Source organism: Strigops habroptila, chromosome 17 (assembly GCF_004027225.2).
Source record: "Strigops habroptila isolate Jane chromosome 17, bStrHab1.2.pri, whole genome shotgun sequence".
Lineage (NCBI taxonomy): Eukaryota > Metazoa > Chordata > Aves > Psittaciformes > Psittacidae > Strigops > Strigops habroptila.
Genome location: NC_044293.2, coordinates 1,154,794 through 1,175,778, shown reverse-complemented (window position 1 = coordinate 1,175,778; position 20,985 = coordinate 1,154,794). Strand labels below are relative to the sequence as shown.

At 58.1% G+C, this 20,985-nt stretch overlaps 2 protein-coding genes across 5 annotated transcripts; one reads left to right on the top strand and one right to left on the bottom strand.

Moving 5' to 3' along the window:
* Positions 1-3,281: 3,281 nt before the first annotated feature.
* On the top strand, positions 3,282-11,330 carry SCN4B (sodium voltage-gated channel beta subunit 4). 2 transcript variants are annotated; one of them, XM_030505527.1, is made up of 5 exons: positions 3,282-3,361; positions 7,088-7,251; positions 7,917-8,142; positions 8,413-8,542; positions 8,670-11,330. In XM_030505527.1, the coding sequence occupies exons 1-5, from the start codon at positions 3,298-3,300 to the stop codon at positions 8,761-8,763; spliced, it is 678 nt and encodes a 225-aa protein (XP_030361387.1). In that variant the 5' UTR covers positions 3,282-3,297; the 3' UTR covers positions 8,764-11,330. The 2 variants fall into 2 exon arrangements, with proteins under 2 accessions (XP_030361387.1, XP_030361388.1); XM_030505528.1 differs by lacking the exon at positions 3,282-3,361 and adding an exon at positions 3,827-3,884.
* A 470-nt stretch (positions 11,331-11,800) lies between these two features.
* Positions 11,801-19,622, bottom strand: TMPRSS4 (transmembrane serine protease 4). 3 transcript variants are annotated; one of them, XM_030505516.1, is made up of 13 exons: positions 19,564-19,614; positions 16,207-16,237; positions 16,014-16,127; positions 15,723-15,875; positions 15,485-15,614; positions 14,369-14,470; positions 14,217-14,257; positions 13,525-13,687; positions 13,172-13,338; positions 12,883-12,978; positions 12,629-12,768; positions 12,361-12,510; positions 11,801-12,190 (listed from the first exon to the last, which is right to left on the bottom strand). In XM_030505516.1, the coding sequence occupies exons 1-13, from the start codon at positions 19,570-19,572 to the stop codon at positions 12,179-12,181; spliced, it is 1,308 nt and encodes a 435-aa protein (XP_030361376.1). In that variant the 5' UTR covers positions 19,573-19,614; the 3' UTR covers positions 11,801-12,178. The 3 variants fall into 3 exon arrangements, with proteins under 3 accessions (XP_030361376.1, XP_030361374.1, XP_030361375.1); XM_030505514.1 differs by having other exon boundaries at positions 16,014-16,237; positions 19,564-19,622; XM_030505515.1 differs by lacking the exon at positions 19,564-19,614 and having other exon boundaries at positions 16,014-16,612.
* Positions 19,623-20,985: the final 1,363 nt, after the last annotated feature.

The window sequence follows — 20,985 nt, the reverse complement described above, 5'->3', positions numbered from 1 at the left end:
TGTCCCTGCGATGCTGCCTGCAGCCTGGCTGTGGGGCTGGGAAGAAATAGGGGAAAACCTGGAAAAGGGGACAGCCTAGGGCAGGGAATTCCAGGAGCTGAGGGGTGTGAGGGGCAGCGCTGGAGCTGGGGAGGGTCCATTGGAAGTGCTGAGTCAGAAAGAAACTTTTTCCTGGGACACAGGAAAATGTCTCTTGCAGACGCCTCTGCAGAGGCTGCCTGGGGACACTGCTCCTCTTCCCCTGCTTGTATTAAAGGGTCCGTGAAAGGGGGTGAGGAACCTGCCCACCCCGAGGGCAGCCAGCTCTGCTGGTGGGTGCGCAGGAAGCAGCGGGCAGGACGGCTCTGCGCTGGGAGAAGGAGGCAGGGAGAGGGGAAAGCATCGCTCCGAGGGAGAGCTGCAAGCAAGGGAGCGCTGAGAATGACAAAGGCAGCCAAAGCACTCACCCGCAGTCTGCGCGCCCGGGACCTCCCGCTCAGCTCCAGCCCGGGCTGGTCCTGCGGAGTGTCTGATCACTGCGAGCACCTCCTGCCCGCTGCACATCCCGGGCTGCCAGGCCACCTTGTCTTTTAAAGGTCACAGCCAGAGGACCTTGCAGTAAATATAAGGTGCTGATGGGAAGCTCTGTTCCAGCGTCGCCACCTCCTCCAGCGGCAGGAGGGCTCTGTCTGCTCCCGGCCCGGGAGCCCGGCATCCCCTGGCTCTGGGAGGGACCGGGGCTGTCCTCCCGCTGCAGCTGGGAGTGGGGCTGGGGCAGGATGCTCCAGGGCAGCGGGGGCCGGTGCTGCGCCTGCTGCATAGAGCTGGGAGGCTGCAGCCCAACTGCTCTGCTCAGCCCTACCCAGGTACCCACGTGGAGGGAAACAGGAGCCCTCCTCGGAGAGCAGCCTGGCACTTTAACCCTCCCAGCTCCACCAGTGCGAGGTGAGAGGGAGTCAGGGTGCACAGGGGCCTCGCAGGCGCTGTGACCCCTCGGGCAGGCTGTGAGCCAGCTGGCAGGACCCCTGCACCCTTCTTCCTGTCCCCCCAAGAGGTGACAGTGTATGAGCACAGGGTGCTTGCCTTCCCTGAAACCAGACACAGCAGCTTTGTGCTGGACTCAGCAAAACAAGTTTCCGCTGTGCTGCAGTATCCCTGGTCCCATGCCGGACATCTCAGTATCATGCTAAACCGCAGGGCCAGCTGCTGTTCATGCCCTTCCCAGCCCTTGGCACACACCGTTAGCTGAGGCCAGGCTGTGGGACAGCAGAGCCTCTCCCAGGCCTGTGGCAGCAGCAGATGTCTCATGAGATCAGTCAGCCGAGGAGACCGGCCAGAGCTGCCAAGTGTGACAACTCCATCAGGCTCCTGTGACAGGCAGCATCCCGCTCTGAGCCCGGGGCTGCATGGCCAGGAGAGCACGGCACCAGCCTCAGAGCCCTGCCTCTGCAGAGATGTCAGCAGGGACATAGTGGGCAGCAAGCAGGAAGGAGTTCATGTGTAAAGGCCTTTCCCTGCCCCAAGAGTACGAGTGCTACTGTTTTATGTCCCCAGTGCTGCAGATTTCTGTGGTCCTGCTTGCTGGACGCTGGAGAGTCCAGCTTCAGCCTCATCTGCCCCCCTGCTTCAGCGTCTGCGACCATGGCCGTAGGAGCATCATGCACACTTGCAGGACAACAGGCATCCCTCCCACCCCTTCAGGACCCCTCTGCTGAGCTGCTCCTCAGAGGTGTGACATCCCCCTCACAATGAGCAAGGCTCCATCAGATGCAGCACTCCTTCTCCTGTCTCAGCACACTGCTTGCCTGGTCACCAGCCATATCTATTGCCTAGCCGTATCCATCACCTAGTTGTAACCGTCACCTAGCCATATCCACCACCTAGCCATATACATCACCTGGCTGTATCCATCACCTATCTATATCCATCACCTATCTGTATTCATCACCTAGCCATACACATCACCCAGGTGTATTCATCACCTAGCTGTACTCATCACCTAGCTGTACACATTACCTAGCTGTATACACCACCTAGCTGTATCCATCACCTAGCTGTACACCTCACCTAGCTGTATCCATCACAGGCGCCCGCCAACACACCTTCTGCTGCATCAGCAGTTCTCTCCACGCTGCTCCCACAGCGCTGGCTGCCAGTGCTCCCCAGCCTGCTCTGCCTGTACTTTTCCTGTCTCTATTGCCAGCACTGCAGCTCTAACTCCTCAACCCACAGGCACTGCTGGCATCCTCTCATGGTCCCCTGGGATGCCCCTGTGCCCTGTGAAGCCTCCTGCTTCCCCTCTTCCCTCCTGCTTCAGGTGAGAAGGAGAACAAGCTGCAAAGAGGCTGGAGTGGGGCCGAGGAGTCTCTCAAAGCACCCTGGAGCTGATGGGCCACAGCACCAGAGACATGCAGGCAGGGCCCTGGCCAGCATCCGTGCGGGAGAGCTGCTCTCACACCCAAAAAGAAGCAACCCTGTTTGGGGAAGCTGTGCTGTAGAGCTGCACCCAGCAAGGGACATACGGCCTCACCTGGTCCCTGGGGTGAGCTTTGCCGGGACACGTGCTCGTGCCAGCAAGGACTCCAGCCTGGAGAAACAGTCAGTGCTGTTCCTGCACTGTGAGCACAGCAGCACCTCCTCCCCCCTCCTGCCATGCCTGTTCTCGGGATGTGTCACCTCCAAATTGCTGCTCTGCGCAAGGCTCTGCCTGTCTAATGGACCTCGGCGCAAAGGTAAAGCTCTATCTTCGCACGCCGTGTCTTTGGAGGCTTCCATTAGGAGGGCCCCTGTCACTGCTTTTTTGGATGTGGTCTGCTGGAGGTTAGCTCTAATGGATGTGGCGGTGCAGAAAAGGTGCTTGAGACGTGAACTTCTGTGCAGCCAATTATCCCGGAACAAACCCATGGTGAGAAAACTAAGTTTGCCAAGTGTTCCCTTTGGCGCTGGGCGGATTCTCTTGCACCTGACTCTGGGCCCCCATCTGCCATCGGGGATGGTGGTAGCTACATGGGGACAGCGGGCAGGGAGACGCTGCTGAGGTGCACCGAGCGAGCACTGAGCCCCAGCAGCGGCAGGGGAAGCCCCAGCCTCGGCGGCACCTTGTCCCCTTCCAGGGTGGCCCCAGGGCATCCCCGGGCCATCCCCGCAGGAGCTTTCCCCTGACCCCCGGGGCGGGCGGTGCCGCGGGAGGATGCGCGGCGCGGAGGAGCGCGGAGGAGGGCGCAGCGCAGCGCGGCCCCGCCCGGCACGGCCCCGCCCGCCCGCAACGGGGGTGCCAGAGCCGGGCCGCTGCGGGGCAGCACGGACCGCGCCGCAGCCATGGCCCGGGGCTCGCCCGCCGCCCGCCGCCGCCCCGCGCCGCGCCTGCTGGCAGCGCTCCTGGGTAAGGGGCGCGGGGGGCTGCGGGACCCGGTCCAGCCCCGCGCAGCGCCCGCATCCCCCGGGAGCGCCGCGGCTGCATCCCGCTTCCAGCCGCTCCCCTGCGCATTCCCGAGGTGGGGGGACCCTCGCTTCGCGCTCAGCTGCTTTGCATCTGGATTGCCCGCACCGCAAGGGATCGGACGCTGCTGCTCGGATGGATTTCCCCTGCACGGGCGCTAATGCAATGATCTCTGCTCTGCAGACGGCGAGTCCGAAGCACTGAGGATAAGTGACTTGTCCAAGGTGACTTCGCAGCCGAGTCCGAGAGCGGACTCTGAAGTCCTGGCTCCAGCCCCCTGCCCTGCCTGCACCATCTCCAGAGCTTCCTCCTGCGAGCACTGCGGCTGCATCCCGCTTTGCCCTATTCCGCTCTGCTGCTCTGTGAGCAGGGACCGCGGCTACCTGGCTGCTAACGTGAACCGGGGGAATAGCCGTAGGGAAGCGGTGCACTGCTTCAGCGCAGCCGCCAGCACGCCCGCCGACAGGTCATTCTCTTTACAGTTCGTTTTGTAAAACAACCATTTGCATGCGCTTCTCCGCGGCGCGGGGACGAGCCCACACTGCAGGGCTGCTCCTCGGAGCATGATGCCCAGGCCTGTGCCCAGGGATGCCCGAGCTCCCCGGGTGCAGGGTGCAGGAGGGAGTTTGCAGCCGTCCCCTCCCTGCTGCAGCTCCTGGGGTTGGTTCCAAGCCACCTGCATCAGTCCTCACGCTCCGGCTGCACTTCTGCTCGTGTAGGTCACCCTTGTGTCCAGGGGCACGGAGAGCCTGAAACCAAGGGCTGCCTTTGCAGCACTTGCTGTTGGGAAGCTCCTTTGAGAGGCGTTTTAGAGGGCATAGTTCTAAAGTTTGCTTTAAGTGAGCTGGAGACACGAAAGGACATGTAAGTACCTGGCTCCCTGCGGGATTTGAGTGCTGGTTGAAAGTGCCTCCTCAGATAGATGCGGTGCAAACTGCTTTCGGCACAGGGCTGGCAGTGAGGTGGTAGGAGAGACTCGGAGATGCTGGAGACCAGGACTCTCGGGGTGTGGGGTCCAGGGCGTGGAGATGGGAACATGGTCCCATGGGTCACTCAGGTGGGCTGGGAGCCTGGAGGGAATGGTGGGAAGGGGAGAGTGTCCAGACAGGTCTCTGTGTCTGTGTGTTTTGGGAAGCTGTGCTCTCTAGGGAGTGATGGTGGACTCCTGGCTGCACCAGGGAGCCAGAGCACAGCTTCTGCCCTCAGTACCCATGGGAAGGGGCAGCCTGTGTGTCCTGCCCCAGAGCACACATGGCTCGGGCTGGTCTGGGAGCTCCTTGCTTCTAACCCAGGTGAAGAGGAGCTTGGTCAGCCTGCTGTCTGTGCTGGGAGGTCACATTGGCTCTTACAGGCAAGGAAAGTTTTTATAGAGGTGCTTTCTTGCAGATAGTGGTGTCCTATGGCTTTTCAGGTGAACCCCGTGTTCTCTTTCCATTTGGGCAGTGATTTGCAGACCAGCTTCCTGATGGGCTGTGGAAAAACAGGGAGCTGTGGGGGAAAGTCTTGCTCTGGGTCCTGGCCCGGGTTGGAGGGCTAGCGCTGCTGCCGCTGGGGCTGGGTCCCATGTTGCAGCACTACAGCACATAGCTCAGTGGCTCTGGAACCCTCTGTGGGGCTTGCCCCATGAGCTCACCCTCTCTAAGAGCAGTGAGCCAAGGCTCTGGCAGCAGCAAGTGGCTGCTCCCTGGTCCCCCTTTGCTGTCTCTTGGGGAAAGCTGGTCCCTGTAGGCATGGGAGCCCCCGGAGGGGTTTGGCCCTGTGTGCTGAAGGCTGGGGCTCGCATGGTGCAAAGTGCAGCAGCTTTGGGCACATGGAAAAGTGGCAGCTGGTGTGACAGGTCCAGTCAGCGATCTCCCAGCCTCCCGATGTCTTTTCCTCTGTGCTTTATTTAGAGGTAACATATCAATTCTGACTTCCTGAGACCACAGCATGACAGGAAGAAGATCAGCCTCCACTTACCCCACGCATTCAATTCAGATTGCGTTCATGACGTTGTAACGGTGGCAGACAGGATTAAAAGTGTCACAAGCTGCAAGGAATCGTCTTTCCTGTAAGTAACTGTCAGCTTGCAGCACCTTGCCTGCTCAGGCATACCTGCAGAGCCAGGCATCGCTCTGCTAAGTCTTACTCCAGGTAGCAGCATGGTTCCCCAGGGATGCTCCTGGCTGTGAAGTCCCTCTGTAGCACCTGCAGGGCTGGTCTCTGAGCCTGACAACTGCAGGCAACCTCCTTCTGGTGGAAACCACCCCCTGATGGTAGCTAAAGCCTCTGGAGGGGAATGAAAAATGCTTCTTTGTAAAGTTAAGTAACTCGTTGCCTGCAGTGCTTGCAATGCAGCACTGCAGCAGGGCCCGAAGCCCAGGATGCAGGGCTCTTGGGCTTGGCTTGGGCTGTGACGTGCCTGGGGAGTTGTTAGCACAGGCATGTGTGGGAGAATAAATCAGCAGCTGAAGCGGCTGCAGAGAGATGGGAATCTGAAGCTGAGGGCAGCGTATCTGAGTTAAGGTGTTAGTGGAGCTGGGGACCAGCTTGTAGTGACAGGGAGAGCTGTCCCCCATGTGTTTTGGTTGTCCAAGTGCCCAGGGAAAGCTTTATAGGGGTGGCTGAGGTCTGCGAAAGGGGAGGACAATGCTTGCTGGGTTTTATCACAGCTTGGCCGTACCACATCATACAAGCAGGATGGGGTGTGATGCAGAATGGGGCTGCTCCCCTGGCCCGGAGCAGAGCATCCCTGTGCCCTCTGGAATGGGTTCGTGTGGACACTGCTGGCCCGGCCTGGAGCAGTGCCAGTTGTTTGCATGGGACCCGGGAGCTTTGAGGCACAGTTGGGCTTGTACCTGCTCCTGGATGCATTTCTCCTGCTGACAGGAGGAGAGCAGCGGGAGAGCCGCGTTCTTCAGTTTGAAGGTCATCCCTCTTTACCACGGGAGACAGGCTCTGCACGGCAGGCTGAGGGGTGCCGCTCCAAGGTCCACACAGGCTGCGAGGAGCTGCGCTGCACAGCAATGCTAATTAGCGCTCCAGCTCCCTGCTTGAAGAACACAGAGCTCTGCTTTGCTTTGGGCGCTTCTCTCCCCCTTGAAGGTTTAGCTGAAGGCCTGTGGATAACATGCAAATCAGGGCTTCCATTTGCATACTTCATTCTTGGTGATATTATGGTCCTCTTTGAATCCGCGCTGCCTCTGAGGGTGCCAGCCAGCCCCCGTCATTCTTCAGGAACAGGTCCCCTGTCTCTGCTGGAGCTGGGACAGGCACATTTGCTCCTGCCATGCCAAAGCGAATGAGGGGTGACAAACCCATCCCTGGGCTCTGGGAGGGGAGCCGAGCTCGTGCCCCCTGTGCTGAGGCTGTGGGGAGGAGGAGGATGCTGTGGGTCCCTGGTGGAGTTGGGAGCGGGACCAAAAGGGATGATGGCTGCATCCTGCTGCCCCCCACTTGCTCCCTGGGAGGGGATGCCCACTGTGAATGGTGCTCCAGCTGAGGCCAGGCTGCAGAGGGAGAGAAGTTGTCCCTCCCATGCGCCTTTCTCCTCCCTGCCCCATCTGCCCGCAGGTACATGCCCACAGCAGAGCCCAGCAGCAGGCTGGGCTGTATCCCAGCTCCGGGTGCATCAGGCTGGACTTCATACTGGTATCGTGTCCTCACTGTCTCCTCCCCTCTGCCTGCCAGGTTTGCACGTCTTCGCCCTCGCCTTCGCCTTGGAGGTGTCGGTGGGGAAGACCAACACTGTGATGGCTCTGAATAACTCCAATGTCCTGCTGCCCTGCACCTTCACCACCTGCATAGGCTTTCAGGACCTGGTCTTCACATGGTATTTCAACTCGACAGAGATGGTGGGTGGCTCTCTGGGCTTTGCCTCTCTTTTATAGGCAGGTCCTTCTGTACTTCCCAGTTCTCGCTAAGTTCCCTTTCTCCTCTCACAGGATGCCTGTTCCTCCGAGTGTCTCCAGCACTGGGGGTACAAGGCTCTGCCAACAGGGTGACTCAAATACCTTGGCACATCTGTGCTTTTGGCACAAAGCTGTTCTGCATTTTCTGCTGCCCACAGGCTCGTCTCTTAATGTAAATTGGCTCTTCATGTGCAAGACTGCACTTTGGCCAAAGTAGAGTTATTTTTGTCCTCCTGTGCTTGCTCTGGAATAATAGAGGTTCTAGACTTGCTCTTCAACTCCTTAGCAGGAGGACTGGTTAAGAGCAGGTCTGTCCTTGAAGGCTGGCCAGCCCTATAGCAAAGGGATTCTCTGCCCTGGGGTTCTCCCATCCTTTGCATGGTCTGTAACGCCGCTGCAGGGCAGGTCAGGTTGTTCTGTTGCTTCCCCAGCACTGTGGTCTGTGTGTGAGGTCCCCCTCCACAGCCATTCCTGCTTTCATGGGGTGTGCAGGGACACTCTGCCATGTGTGTCTGTGTGTGCAGAGCACTGGCAGGAGAACTTGGGCTTTTCCATCACCTGGGGTTGTTGGAAGCCCAGCTGAGCATCCTGCATCCCTGCCCCTGCAGATTTACCACGGCAAGATAAAGAACAAAGCCTCGGAGCCCTTCCTCGTGGGGCGCAACCCACGGGTCGAGTTTGTTGGCTCGACAACCAAGAAGGACAACAATATCTCCATTCTCCTGAAGAACGTGGACTTCAGCGATGCTGGGAAATACACGTGCCATGTCAGGAACCCCAAGGAGAAGAACGCACAGCACAACGCCACCATCTTCCTCACGGTGGTCCAGAAAAGTAAGTGCTGGCCAGGGCTCTGGTGCCCCATGAGTGACACTGGGACAGTGGGGATGCGGACCCACACTGACCCCATCTTGGCTTGTGGTTGTGGAGGTGCATGGGGTGTCCTGGCTTCTTGGCATCCCTGCAGGGCAAGGCTTGGCCTTGTGCCCCTCTGTGTGGACCAGCAGCTGGTGGAGGGGTGGGTCGCTGTTTTTTGGGGGGGATCATGCAGTTGGGAGCTCCCTGCTCCCGTGCTGAGGCCCCTCAGCACCTTCTCTCCTGCAGTGGTGGAGGCAGACAACACTGTGACGCTCATCATCGTCGGCGTTGTGGGGGGCCTCATCGGCCTCCTCATCCTTTTCATGCTCATCAAGAAGGTTGTCCTGTTCATCATCAAGAAGACCCAGGATGGGAAGTGAGTGCGGGTGCTGGTCCCGGCACCCTTTGGTGGGTGCTGCTGTGGGGCAGGGCTGCACGGGGTCGTGGCGAGAGGGGCCGGGGGGGGGCCAGGGGCTGTGAGCTGGCCGTGTGCCCTTCCCCAGGAAGGAATGCCTCGTGAGCTCGTCGGGGAACGACAACACGGAGAACGGCTTGGCTGGCTCCAAGGCGGAACAAAAAGCACCACCAAAGGCATGAAGCAGCGGCACCCCGCGCCCCAGCCCGCCCAGCAGCGGGGAGAGGGGCAGGGGGACAAGCCTTTCCCTTTTGTTTTCTTTCCAAACTGCCAATGCTTGAGACATGTTTCTATTACACACGTGCCTGCAACCTGCACTGCTTCTCGGAAAAGACTTCGGCTGCCATGGGGACTGGGAGCTTCTTGTGGACTCGGACTGGGATGCTGCCGGGACAGAGGGAGCTGCCTGCTCTGCTATGAGTGAAGGCAAGAGGGTGCTGGGCAGGCAGGGAAGGGGCTGGGGAGTACCGTGGGGTGCTGTGCTGCTTGTGCTGCGCTCCCGGGGTGGTGGATGGTGACCAGGGGTCCCGGCATGCCTGGGGTTAGAGGCTGCGAGGAGCTTGGGGTGTCTTTGTGTGACTGGCAATGCTGAGCTGGGGCAGGCAGGAGCTGCCAGCCTCGTGCAGAGTGTGTCTGGAGCAGAGCAAGGATGCACAAAACTCGCCATAGAGGTAGAGGCTCCTGCCTTTGCCGCATTTCATGTGGGTCCGGCACAGGAGGAAGGGAGGAAGCAGGGCTGTTGCGACGGGGCTTGGCTTCAGCTCTCGTAAGCACACCTGAGAACCAAATCAGTGACTGTCAGGGCTGTCATCTCTTCCCCACAGGGGCTGGGTGCCGTGCTCCCACGGGACAGGCTGGTTCCTCCTGTGGCAGGGCTGTGGGGACCAGCGGCCGGGGCTGGCCATGTCCTGGGGTCACTGCTGGCTGCAGTGGGGTGAAGCTCCACGTTTCATACCCTGTGCAGGGCCATACCCCAGGGGCAGTGGGGGCCTTCTCGGCATGTTCCCTGGGTTTATGCTGCTGCTCTTGCTCCTCCTCCCCTTTTTAAAGCCCAGCACTCAGCACACTCAGAGCAGTGATGCTGTTGATGCTGCCTTGCCAAGGCTTAACTTGTTACGCAGAGATTTTTTTTATATTAAACTCCAGTGGGAAAACAGCTGATTGCGTTTCCCATCACCCAAGGAAAACTGTGGCACTCCATCTGCGATGCAGGGAGGGAGCACAGTGGAGCCCTGGCGAGGGGAGCCATGCTAGGGCTGTGCCAGCCTGCTCCCGGGCCTGCTACCGGCCCGCTGGGTGACCTTGGGCAAGTCGCTCTGCCTCTCCATGCCTCAGTTTCCCCATCTGTAAAATGGGGATAATAACACTGCTCTACCTCACAGGGGTGGTTGTGAGGCTTCCTTGGCTATCATTTGTAAAGTGCTTTGAGATCCTCGCGTGCGGGGTGCCACAGAAAGCCAGAGGGGTGTCTGCAGTGGGGATTTGGGCAAACCAGACCCCTTCCTAAGGGCTGCAGCGGGATGTGAGACATGAAGAAAATGAGCTGCTCCTACAGCTGAAGCTGGCAATGTGCTTTACAATGCGATTTGTTCCCTATTTCTCTTTTATTTGTGGGTGTCTGTTGGTGAAGCTGCAGGACAGGCAGCTCCCCCATCCCCACTTGATATTGGGAATCACAGCCGAGCCATGACTCCCCCGGCTGCAGGGGCTCGCGCCCTGACAGAGGTGCCGGAGTGGAAAGTAGGTGAGGATTTGATGGGCAAGGCAAACAAGGTGCTACCTTCTCTGGAGACTGTTGTGGAGAGGTCAGACTTGCTTGTGGGGTGGTGGTATAGGGAGCACCCTGCAGCCTTCGCCATGGGGCACCCACCCGAGCGGGGCTGTGTGCTTGGGACAGGGACACAGGCACCCGGTTAGACTAGCAAGTGAGATTCAGGTCCCTGGGATCCTGGTCCCCTCCACGGGACCCTCAGGCAAGTCACTTGACTTCTTTGTGCTTCAGCTTCCCCATCTGTAAACTGGGGACAGTAAATCTGACCTACCTCACAGGAGGTGTGAGGCTCCCTGCATGGCTTTGCAAAGTGCTCCGAGATCCTAGGGCGAAAGGCACTCTGTAAATGCAAAGTATTGTTAACATACCATTGTCGTGCATGAGAGTCTGGGCAGGAAGGCTGAGACCTCCCAGCTGCCCCAAGAGCACCCCAGCCCATCTTTGGAGGAGACCTTCTGTGGGAGAGGACACTGAAGGGAGGAAAGGACTTTTTTAAAGAACTATTTTTAGCTGTCCCAACCTGTTGGCCTTTTTTAGATGGTATCTGGACGCAGTTCCACTTACCACAGGATATGCAATGCTGTACTATGCATGGATTACTCCTCTGGCTTGATGGAAACAGTCAACATAAGCAGTTTTTGACACGTAACTCTATATGCATATGTGTGCGGGTGCTGTTCACAGTGCGGGGGGCTCCGGGCTGCTTTGGGTGCCAGCTCCTGTGGGGTCCCTGCTGTCACAAGGGCTTTGGGGGGGTCTGCAGAGGCTTTCTGGGGTGTATGGGGGAGAGGGCCCTGCTGGAGGTGTGTGCTGCAACAGACACGTGTGTGTATCAGCATATACAAATACATGCAGGAGATGCCTGTGAATAAACACAGGGTGCGTACGACATGCTGTGTGGTGACAGCACATTTTTGCACTGTAGAGGTTTAGTTAGCTTTGCCTTGAATGAAATAAACTTTATGTTTAATAGAGAAACTAGAGTCTGGGTTGCTGTATGTGTTCAGGCTTACCATGACCCCCCAGGCACGCTGCATTGCAAGCCCTGCACCGAGGCAGAGCAGCAGCGGTGCCCCTGTGTGATGAGCACCGGCTGTGTCCACTCTCTGTAGCTGTTTGTTCGGGATGGATGAGTGCCACTGTGCTATCTGCATCCTAAGCTCCCCCCTGACACCCCAAGGTGAGCGCTGGTGCTGCCCTGGAGCTACGCTAGAAAGTGTTGATTTAAAAGAATGCCTGATGTCCATGTTTGTTTCCAGTAGTTTAAACTGGCCCCATTCTTGTCTGACTGAGGGGCCGAGGTCCACGCAGCACTTTCTTGTGTGCGGGAACAGCTCGTTCATGAGGCAGCAAATAAAGCCTGCCCTGTGCTGGGAAAGCAGCTCTGGGGAGTGCAGGGTACTGTCAGAAACACCCCTGCAAGCAAGAGGGACAGAGCCCTCAGAGGCTGCGTGAAAAAAACAAATACTCTCTTTTAATGGGGATATTCCATAGCACAAACATCATTTCTCTCTGTATAACAGTAGTGAGCAAAGAGCAGCTGAGCCCTGCAGGAGCCTTCCTGCCACAGCAGGGTCAGCACGGGGTAATAAATTAATCTTGCTGCGGAAGGAGCTTGAGCTGGTCAGATTCCTTCATGGTATCAGTGGCCGTCGCTCCGAGCTGCCCTTTGCCTCCTTGGCTGGTCTCTGGCGTGCTAAATCACAGCCTGCCAGTGAGGGCTTGGGAGGCACCGCTCAGCTTCTGGTGCCGGAGCTGAGACAGCCAAGCGCGTAGGGATGGGGAGGGAGGCGTGAGGGGAGAGGAGGGACCTGTCCCAGCAGGTCTCAGAGCTCCGACTGGAAGGAGAGAGAAGAAATAATAGGATTTGAAAGGCATCTGAAACCAGGAGCACAGAAGCGCATCCTTAAGGAGCCGGCTCAGCTCCCTGCAGAGCCCAAGGGTGCCCTTCCCCACCACCCCAAAACCACTGTGATAGAGCAGCTGCAGGCAGCAGTGCAGCACTGACCCTCCGCACGGTGTAGATCCAGTTGAGGTAGGCACGGACGCTGGTGTAGACACCGGGTGTGCTGGGGGTGCCGCAGCCCTGGCCCCAGCTCACAATGCCCACCACTTGCCAGTGCTTGCCCGAGTACAGCAGGGGCCCTCCGCTGTCTCCCTGCAAAGGATAAACCCTTGGAATGAGGAGCCCCAGTCCCCGGTGTGGCAGGTACCAGTGCTCTTGGCTGCAGCCATTCCTAGCCCTGGAAGGGACTATTTCCTCTTCAGGAACCAACCTGGCATGTGTCCACCCCTCCTTGGGGCAGGCCAGCACACAGCATCTTCTCGGTGACCTCGCCATGGTAGGCAGCGACGTTGCAGCTCTCCTCATCGATGAGTTTCACCTCCGCCTGCTGCAGGATCTCAGACAGTTTGCCTGCACACAACGTGCAGGTGGCTCAGAGGGGATCCAGGAGGGAGCCCACCAGCCCTCATCCTGAGAGTGGTGCTGGGGGGGACTGTGCCCTCGCTCCTCTGCTGTCCTACTCACCACGCTTCTGAGTGTAGCCCCAGCCTATCACCCACAGGGGTGTGCCTGGTACCAGCTCCTCGTCGAAATAGGGCAGGCAGATGGGCTTGCTGCTGTCTGGAAGGGGGACAGGAAATGCAGGAGATGACTGAGGAGGGTTGTGGGGAAGCCGGGGCCATGCACCGCTGGGCACTCAGCTCCCTGCTCACACATGTCCCTCTCCACTGCTGCTTGATGCCCACTGAGCTTTGCCGAGCTCCTAGCCTGCTTCTGGGACCCTTACTCCAAGGAGGTATGTGCCATAACTCACCTGAGACATGCAGGGGAGACTGCAGCTTCACCAGAGCAATGTCATTGTCCTTGGGAGACGTGGGCATCTCCCCAGCCAGGAAGACCTTCTCCACAGCAAGGGTGGTGGTGCCTGAGAGGAGGTTGGAGCCAGCCTTCACACGCCACCTCTGAACAATGGGGTTGTTCCTGTGCACAGACATGTCTGTTATTGCTCCCCTCTTCCCTCATGACTCTGCTGCATGGACAGGCAGCAAAGCCTTGCCTACACTCTGCTCAGCATCATTGCACCAAGGGGCACGAAGCCATGTTAACTACAGGAACACATGGTTTAAACCCAGCGGGGCTCAGCCTGCCATTGAGGAGCCAACTCACTTGAAGCAGTGCGCTGCCGTCAGGATCCAGCTGCGGTCAATGATGCTGCCCCCACAGATGTGCTCCCTCTTGTACTGCAGGCTGACCTGCCACGGCCAAGCCTCGATGGTGGCGGGGCTCCCCCCCAGCACGCGTGGAGTCCTTATGCTCTCCCCGCAGCCTTCTGCCGGGCAGCAAAGCAGCAACAAAGCAACATGTTAGCTGCAGCAGCGGGGAGGGAAAGAGCACTGCTCTGCCCTCCTCTGTCCTCAGGTAAGTGGGGACAGAGGCTGCCGGGTGCCTTGTGACACTGCCTGTCACCCCTTTGTGGGCCACTTGGCACACCCCCTTTTGTTCTCTGTCTGCATATCATCCCTGGGCTTGCTGAAATAGGTTCATCCATTCCTTGCCTTCTCCAGCCCACCGGACAGATTACTTTAATCAGGATAATTCAACAGCAAAAGTAAACCCATCCCAGCAGCTGGTTAAGCCTTTCTTAGGTGTTCCATGTCTGGGAGGTTTACACCAGCTTAACAAGCAGGTTAGCAGTTATGAAATCCAACTTTTCTCATGCAAATCCTCAGTGGGGGAACCGGGGAGGGCCAGGGCTTGGGCCAGAGCTGCACTCTTGCACCCTCAGGACGGCACACAGGGACGTGCCAGGAATGGGGACCCGAAGTGGCGCGAGGTGCAGACAGTGCCATGATACTTACTGGAACAAAAGAGCGAAACAACTGCTCCAGAGAGGCATTTCCTGGAAGAGGGAGGAAAAGGGCTGGGTTCAGTGGAGGAGAGGCTCTGGTTCCACAGGGCACAGCAGGGCGAGGGGCACAGCGGCCGCCTCCTGCGCAGCCCCACCACTCACCGGCCTGGCTCGGGCATCTGGAGGCTGCCGTTCCTCAGCACGACCTCGCGGGGAGGCAGGGGCTGCCCGGCGCCCGCCTCCACTGCTGTGAACGTGGGGTTGCTGAAAGACACGGGGGGCCGGGTCAGCCAGCACAGCGGGTGCATGGTCCCAGCACACCACCAGTGTGCACTGGACAGGCACTGGTGCCTGAGCACCTCCAGGAGCCTGGGGTTTGGCTCACACCGAGCCAGAGATGGTCTAACCAAACCTTTACGAATAGGTGCTAAATGTTTGCCTATGGCTCCAACAAAGAGCTGGTGAGCAAGGGAGGAAGCAGGCGTGTAGGAAGGGAATGTGGCCCCTGTGCCAAGCGAGCAAGAGAAAGACCCATAGGTAAAGGGGGTTCTTGGGACAGGGACATGGGGATGCCAAAAGAGGCACCCCTGAAGGGCCGGAGGCAGGATGTGGAGACAGGGCACTGAGTTCGGGACCAGGGACAGGAGTGTGCTGACGGAGTCAGGGAACCACAGAATGGTTTGGGTTGGATGGGATCTTAAAGCTCATCCAGTTCCAAGACCCTCCAACACTTCCACTAGACCATATCTCAGCTGTAACCGGCTTTAGTTGAATGCAGCGCTCCAAACTCGCTGCTAGCTCAGGGCAGTGCAGAGGCAGATACAGGTGTGTTTCATAGAGCTTAATTGCAAACACAAGGACCCAACCCTGCCCTCCCACACCCCTCCCAACTGCTGCTCTCATGGGGCTTTAAAAGGGGAGTGCAGGGTTCTGTGTCCCCCCCGAGTGAGTTCTGCATGTATCCCAGCAGTGGCTGCTCTGGTGAGGTGGGTGCTTGCCATGGGTGCCTGTAAGGAGGTGGGTAAGGCGAGGGGTAGGAGCAGGGCAGGGAGCCCCTGGGCTGGGGATGGAGCAGGGATACCGGGAACAGTGCTGTGTTTGTGTGGGAAGCTGCCAGGGCTTCTAGCACAGAGCACTCTGCGTCCCCGGGATGGGCTGAAACCATTAGTGCAGGGCTCTGAGTGCTTTGTAAGTAAATAGAGCCCCACTCAAAAAGAGCTTTTATGGGAGAGGGATAGATAAAGCAGTGAGAGAGGTGTGGAGAAAGCAGCCACGTACCTCCTGTAGCCCATTTGCTCGCAGGCTGCTTTTGCCAGCATCGAGTTGAAGTGGTCATGGCAGATGCAGAACCAATCTCCAGTGTTCCTGTTAAGCACCTGCAGGATGGATCTGTCTTTGGAAACACGGGCTGGAGACAGACACAAAGTCAGCTTTGTCATAGATGACTTTGTCAGGCTGAGGCTTGATGCAGCAGCCCTGCCCCTCCCAGAGCCCAAACAGGGTGTCCTGGACTCACCCCCAGCTAGTGGCCCCTCAGGGACCCACTGGGGACAGTTCGCCTCATCCTCGCCCTGCGGACAGTCCATCTGCCTGTCACAGACTTGCTGCAGCGGCACCAGCTTCAGGGGCTGTTTGCAGAAGAAGTAGTGGTGGTCCAGGTAAACCTTGACTAGGGGGAAAGGGGGAGTTGAGGGTTTGTGCATGGAGGCTCAGCAGGAAGGTGGCAGAGCTGGTCCCAGCCAAGCCCTGGGTCCAGAGCTGTGTTTGCTGTGCAAAAGGAGCAGGGAGAGGAGAGCAGGAGCCATACCCAGGAACCCAACTGCAACCAGGCAGGCGAGGGTGAGCACCACAGCCAGGACCAGGATGCCGATCCGCTTGAAGGACCGCAGTGACATGGAGGCTTTGCGTCTTGGGCTGGGACCTGCAACACAAACAGCGTGGCCCTGCGTCGCCTGCCCCAGCCCAGCAACACTCATGTCCCCAGCTCCCACAGGTATTACCTCTGCCATTCAGCCGCTCGGAGGCTAAATCCTGCAAACCAGAGGGGGAAAGCAGTTATCGAGCTGAAACTTCAGCCAAGAAGCAGCTGGAAAGCAGGCAGGGTCTGTAGCAGCGTGGCTAGCTGGCCCCGTGGCAGTTCCCATGCCAAGTGCAGAGATAACATGATCAGCCACCCCGGAGAAAGCAGAGGATCAGCTAAGCTTGGACAGGCACAGAGGCTGCTGTGTCTTTGGCTTGCTCAAGGTCCCTGGGGAGGATTAGCAGGGGAACTGCCTCAACCTACATCGGAGGTTGCTTTAGAGCTGCTGAGGATGGAGGTGGCAGCGGGGGGGTGGCATGTCCTGGTGCAACACTTGGTTCTTCTGTCACCCGGCTTTGTTGCTCCCGTGAACACCACCTGTGCAATTCCAGTAACTGGTTATTAAAGTTATAGAATTACTGTCATTAATGCACCAGGGGCTTAAAAAGTCCTAGGTGTTATGAAAGAGCACTTTCTGATGTGCCAAGCAGCTCTGAGTCAAAATACAAGTGCCTGCAGAGCAGTGGCACACAGACATGTCACCATGGGGGGTTAAATTCTCTGACTGGCCCAGTGTGGGGTCAGAAACCAGAGTGGCACAGCCCGAGTCCTCCCTGGCATGCTGCTGGAGAAACCAGCCCGTCCCATGGGAGGGAAGGCTGTGCTGCTGCTAGGACACGCAGTAAACACAGCCTGGTAGCAGTCAGCGCTGGAGCAAGTGGTGAATGAGGCATTGATCCCACTTAATCTCTTCAAAATCATTTTCTTGTAAGAGCTTCTCATATGAGAGATGCCTAGTTGTGGTAGGAAAGGTCCCGCAAGCTGCACCAGCCAGCCACTGCCCCCCATCCTCGGTGGGTTGGTGCTGGGCAAAGATTAGAGCCCCTTTGGGGAGTTTGAGGTGGACACTGTACGTTTCTGTTTCCCTGTTTTGCAGCTATGCTTGTGCCGTGCTGTTGAGCTGCTTCCTGACAGCCTGTGCTCTCCTCCTGAATGCCCTTCCAGCCCTGAGAGAGCTCTTCTCCTTTGCTGTTGCTTCTGGACTCTACCACACAGGTAAGATGAGCTGCTGCGCTTTGGGAGCAGCACACTTGTCTCTGGGCTGGAGCTGATTGCATTTGTTGTTGGAAATGAGAGCAGTGGCCCCTGTGCCACCTCAAGGCTTGGAGATTGGGGCTTTGAAGAACAGTAGTGCCATGAGACCAGGGATGCAGTCAGGCTGCAAAGGGGCCATGCTCCAGCCCAAGGCAGGTAGGAGGGAGTGGTGGAGCCCTCCCTCTCTGGGTCACTGTGTTTATGCATGTTTAGCCGTGCACAAAGGATTTTACAGGCAAGTGCCAAGCAATTATTTGTGGATTAACATAGAGAAAGAGGTTGGATTTCATGTGCTGGTAGCTCAGCCATCGCTGCCTCTCCATCATGCATGGCTTGAGCTCCCAGTTTCAGCTGCTCCCCAGAGTGTGAACAAGAAGTGCAGGGAAGGACTGGATCCAGCCTGTGCTGGCAGGGCTGTGGGCATGTGGCTGTGCCCCATGCCAGCGGCCCTTCTCCGAACAGCCAGGCTTGTCTGGTGCTGTTGCTGAGCATGGGCAAGTTGTGCCTTTTGGTCCCTGTGAGCATGCTGCAGTGCTACAGTGGTCCTAGCTCCAGGTCAGCTCCTGAGGATGTGGAACCCAGCTCTGTGGTAGGGACCAGGAGAGCAGGGTGGGAAGGTGAGAGTGTCTCCTGGACCTCCCATCTCATCTGCCCTTCCGAAGCTGCTTATCTGCAGCACCTGATGCCTGCAGGAGTTTTGTAACATGGCTCAGCTTGCTCCCAAACACCACCTACGTCCTCCTGCACAGCCAGCCCAGGGCACGTGGGGCTGGTCCTTCTTCGTGCGGACCTCTTGTGTCACCGTGAGCCTGGACGATGGGATCCTAACGGTCCCTGTGGGAACAGCCCCAGGGCCATGGCTCCACAGCATGGCTGGGGCTGAGGGTCACTGCCGCAGCTCCACTGCCCCGTCTGCCCACAAGCTGCCTGTGCCCATCACATCATCTGGTATCAAGCTCCTTTGCCTGTGCAGATCTAGATGCAGGTGGGAGGGATGATGCTGCGGTGCTGGCCGCTTCCCACCTAGAGAAGGTATTGCCTGTTGCTGATTTGATTTTTTTTTTTTAAATGCATTTTCTTCCATACATGAACCTCCTCAGTTTCAAATAGATTTGCAGCTTGGGGCTGCCTCTCCATGACTGCCCACTTGATCTAAAAACCATGCTACAGCAAGAGCTGCACTGGTTAAATTCCAAGGAAGGTAAGGGCTGTGCCAGCTCCTGCATGGAGTGGAAGCACATGATTTCCTGGAGAATTCAAGGCTGCCGTAACTAATTGTGCTCCCTTGCTGTATTCACGTTAATGCCGCTATGGCCAGTCTGCACTCCAGCTCTGCAAGTGCCATCCCATGAGCTATGGACTCCTGGAGAACTTCTGCATCCTCTTCTGAGGAGTCTTGGACAGCCAGGGGTGCTCTTGCTGCTTTTCCTCCACAGTGTGCAACCGCAAGGTGCGGTGATGCATTGAGTAGCTGCTCCTGAACGGGGTGGAATGTTCCAATGCAAACCCCAACTTCAAAGGCTGCAGGGTGTTCAGATCTAGGGCTAGCTCCTTGGCTGCACGAGGTTTAATCCATGGGTGCATGTAGCCATTGATGAGCGAGTTCCACACCCTGGAAGGATTGATGTCCCAGTGTGTTGCTGGTGGAGGGTTTCATGGTGCGCAGCAACCTGGGCTGTACATGGCTGCCATCTGTTAAGGAAGGCTTTTCTTCCTAGGGAGGGACTGCATGCCAGGCTGGGGTTTGGTGGCAGTGGCTTTGCTTGCAAAAGGCAGTGCAAGAAGCCAAGCCAAGCGTGTCCCTTGTGCTGAGCGAGAGGGACTGGCAGTCCCGCGGTGGAAGCACTGGGGGACAAGGGACTGGGCTGCTTCCCTGGCACTGTGTAAGAACCAGCCCCATCTCAGGGCAAGGAGGGGGATAAGAAGATGCTTCCCAGTGTGGGAAAGGACCAAGCAAGGCACAGAGAAATGTGGGAGTGAGAGCCAAGCGCCATGTCTGACAGCCACAGTGTGGTGTTGAGAGACAGAGGTAAAATCATTCCCTATCTGGATGCTGCGGGGTCCAGGACCAGGGAGTAGCAGCTCTTTGGAGCCTGGGCTGCCTCATCACCAGTAAACTGGTGCTGGCAGACCCGGTCTGCCAGTGCAGGAGCCATGGGGAGTGCGGGGTGCCGGCACGAGGGGCTGGGGGCTGCCATGCAGAGAGGGGGCAGAGCGGTGGGTGAAGCTGTTGGTAACTCACCATGTTCATCCAGCTCTGACGTGGTCTTCAGCCTGCAGAAACCCGGCAAATATCCTCCGGTTGGGCCACGGGGAGGCTGTGGGTGCCCCGATGCCCAGGGAGCTGGGCCAGCGATGGTCCCGCCACCCCTGTGCCTGTGCTGCCCTGCCCACACTCTACTGACACTGGGGCAGGACCGCCTGAGCGCTCCTTAAAACCCACAGCAGGAGTTGTGAAACAGGAATTGTGATCTGTATGGTAATACAACACCAGTCTATCAGCAGCACCAGCGCCTGCAGTAATCTCCTGAGCATCTCCCACTGGAGGTGACTCACCTGCAGATCTGTCACAAAATAGCTTATCAGGAGTGAACTGACTGGATTTTTCCTGCTCCCCTCCTGATGATAAGGGGAAACGCGGCCATCCCGCTCTTCATCCATCTCTTCCATGTTGCACCGGGTTATTTTCAAACGGAGGTTTTAGTAGGTGGAGGAGGAAAGGAGTTTACGCGTGAGGTTACGGGGCCATTATATGCTCTTGGGTCACTCAGTCTGCGTGTCCCTGTGCAGCCCCAGGTTGTGGTTGACACCTCGGAAGGAAAGCAAGTGGGTGCCCATGGGTTGGATGAGCTCACTGATGTTACACAAGGTGTGGCTGGCAGGGCTGGGTGCGGAGGGGGCCTCTTACAGCCCCTAGGTTTCGGTGCAGTGCTGTGGCCGTAGGCTGGTGCTGAGCTTGCTCATGGAGCTGTGCAACACTGGTGCAAAGCTGGGTTATGTGTCCAGGAATGATGGCTTTGGGATGGAGAGCAGCTTGCTTACCCCGCTGCTGGGCAGGATGGGCAGTCAGGATTAGGAGTCAGGAGCTGCTCACTCCAGCTGGCTGGAAAGCCTTGTGCAGGCTCATGCTGGAGGTGGTGCAGGATGTGCCGAGCAGCTCATTGTCATCTCCTTTTGTAATGAGCTTTCCAGTGGTCAGGAGCTGCTGCTGCCAAGTGTGTGCACTGAGCCGGTGGAGAGACCGTGGAGCATCCCGACCTGCAGCTTCTCAGCCAGGGAGCTCTGCCATTGCTGTGCCAGCTCCCCCCCAGCAGGGACACTGCGGCCTTGGGGAGAGCAGGAAGCGTATCCCACCAGCCTGACCAGGGATCCCATCATCTGCATGTGGTTCTAAAGGTAAGGACGCCCTCCCCACACTCACTGCAAAAGCAGCTCAATAGATGGGTGCTGCCAGGTCAGCAGGGATCAGACAGAGGTTCTGGAGTGAGCTCAGTCCCATGCATCCAGCATCTCCTGCATAGCTTGTGCCATGCCACAAGGCATGGGCAGCCTTCCCAGGGCATCTCAGTTCCAGCCCCGCACACCCCACGGCTTGGCCTCACTGCCGTGGAAGGGAGAGCATCCCTGGGGTGGGAGCTGGCACAGCAGGGAGCGGCTCTTCCTC

Coding starts and splice junctions, on each gene's coding strand:
- TMPRSS4 (XM_030505514.1), bottom strand. CDS start 16,215: ATGGCAGAGGTAATACCTGTGGGAGCTGGGGACATGAGTGTTGCTGGG. Junction 15,615..15,722: donor TGAGGGGCCACTAGCTGGGG/GTGAGTCCAGGA, acceptor GTCTGTCTCCAG/CCCGTGTTTCCAAAGACAGA. Junction 13,339..13,524: donor ACGGCAGCGCACTGCTTCAA/GTGAGTTGGCTC, acceptor GTCTGTGCACAG/GAACAACCCCATTGTTCAGA.
- SCN4B (XM_030505527.1), top strand. CDS start 3,298: ATGGCCCGGGGCTCGCCCGCCGCCCGCCGCCGCCCCGCGCCGCGCCTG. Junction 3,362..7,087: donor CCTGCTGGCAGCGCTCCTGG/GTAAGGGGCGCG, acceptor TCTGCCTGCCAG/GTTTGCACGTCTTCGCCCTC. Junction 7,252..7,916: donor ATTTCAACTCGACAGAGATG/GTGGGTGGCTCT, acceptor CTGCCCCTGCAG/ATTTACCACGGCAAGATAAA.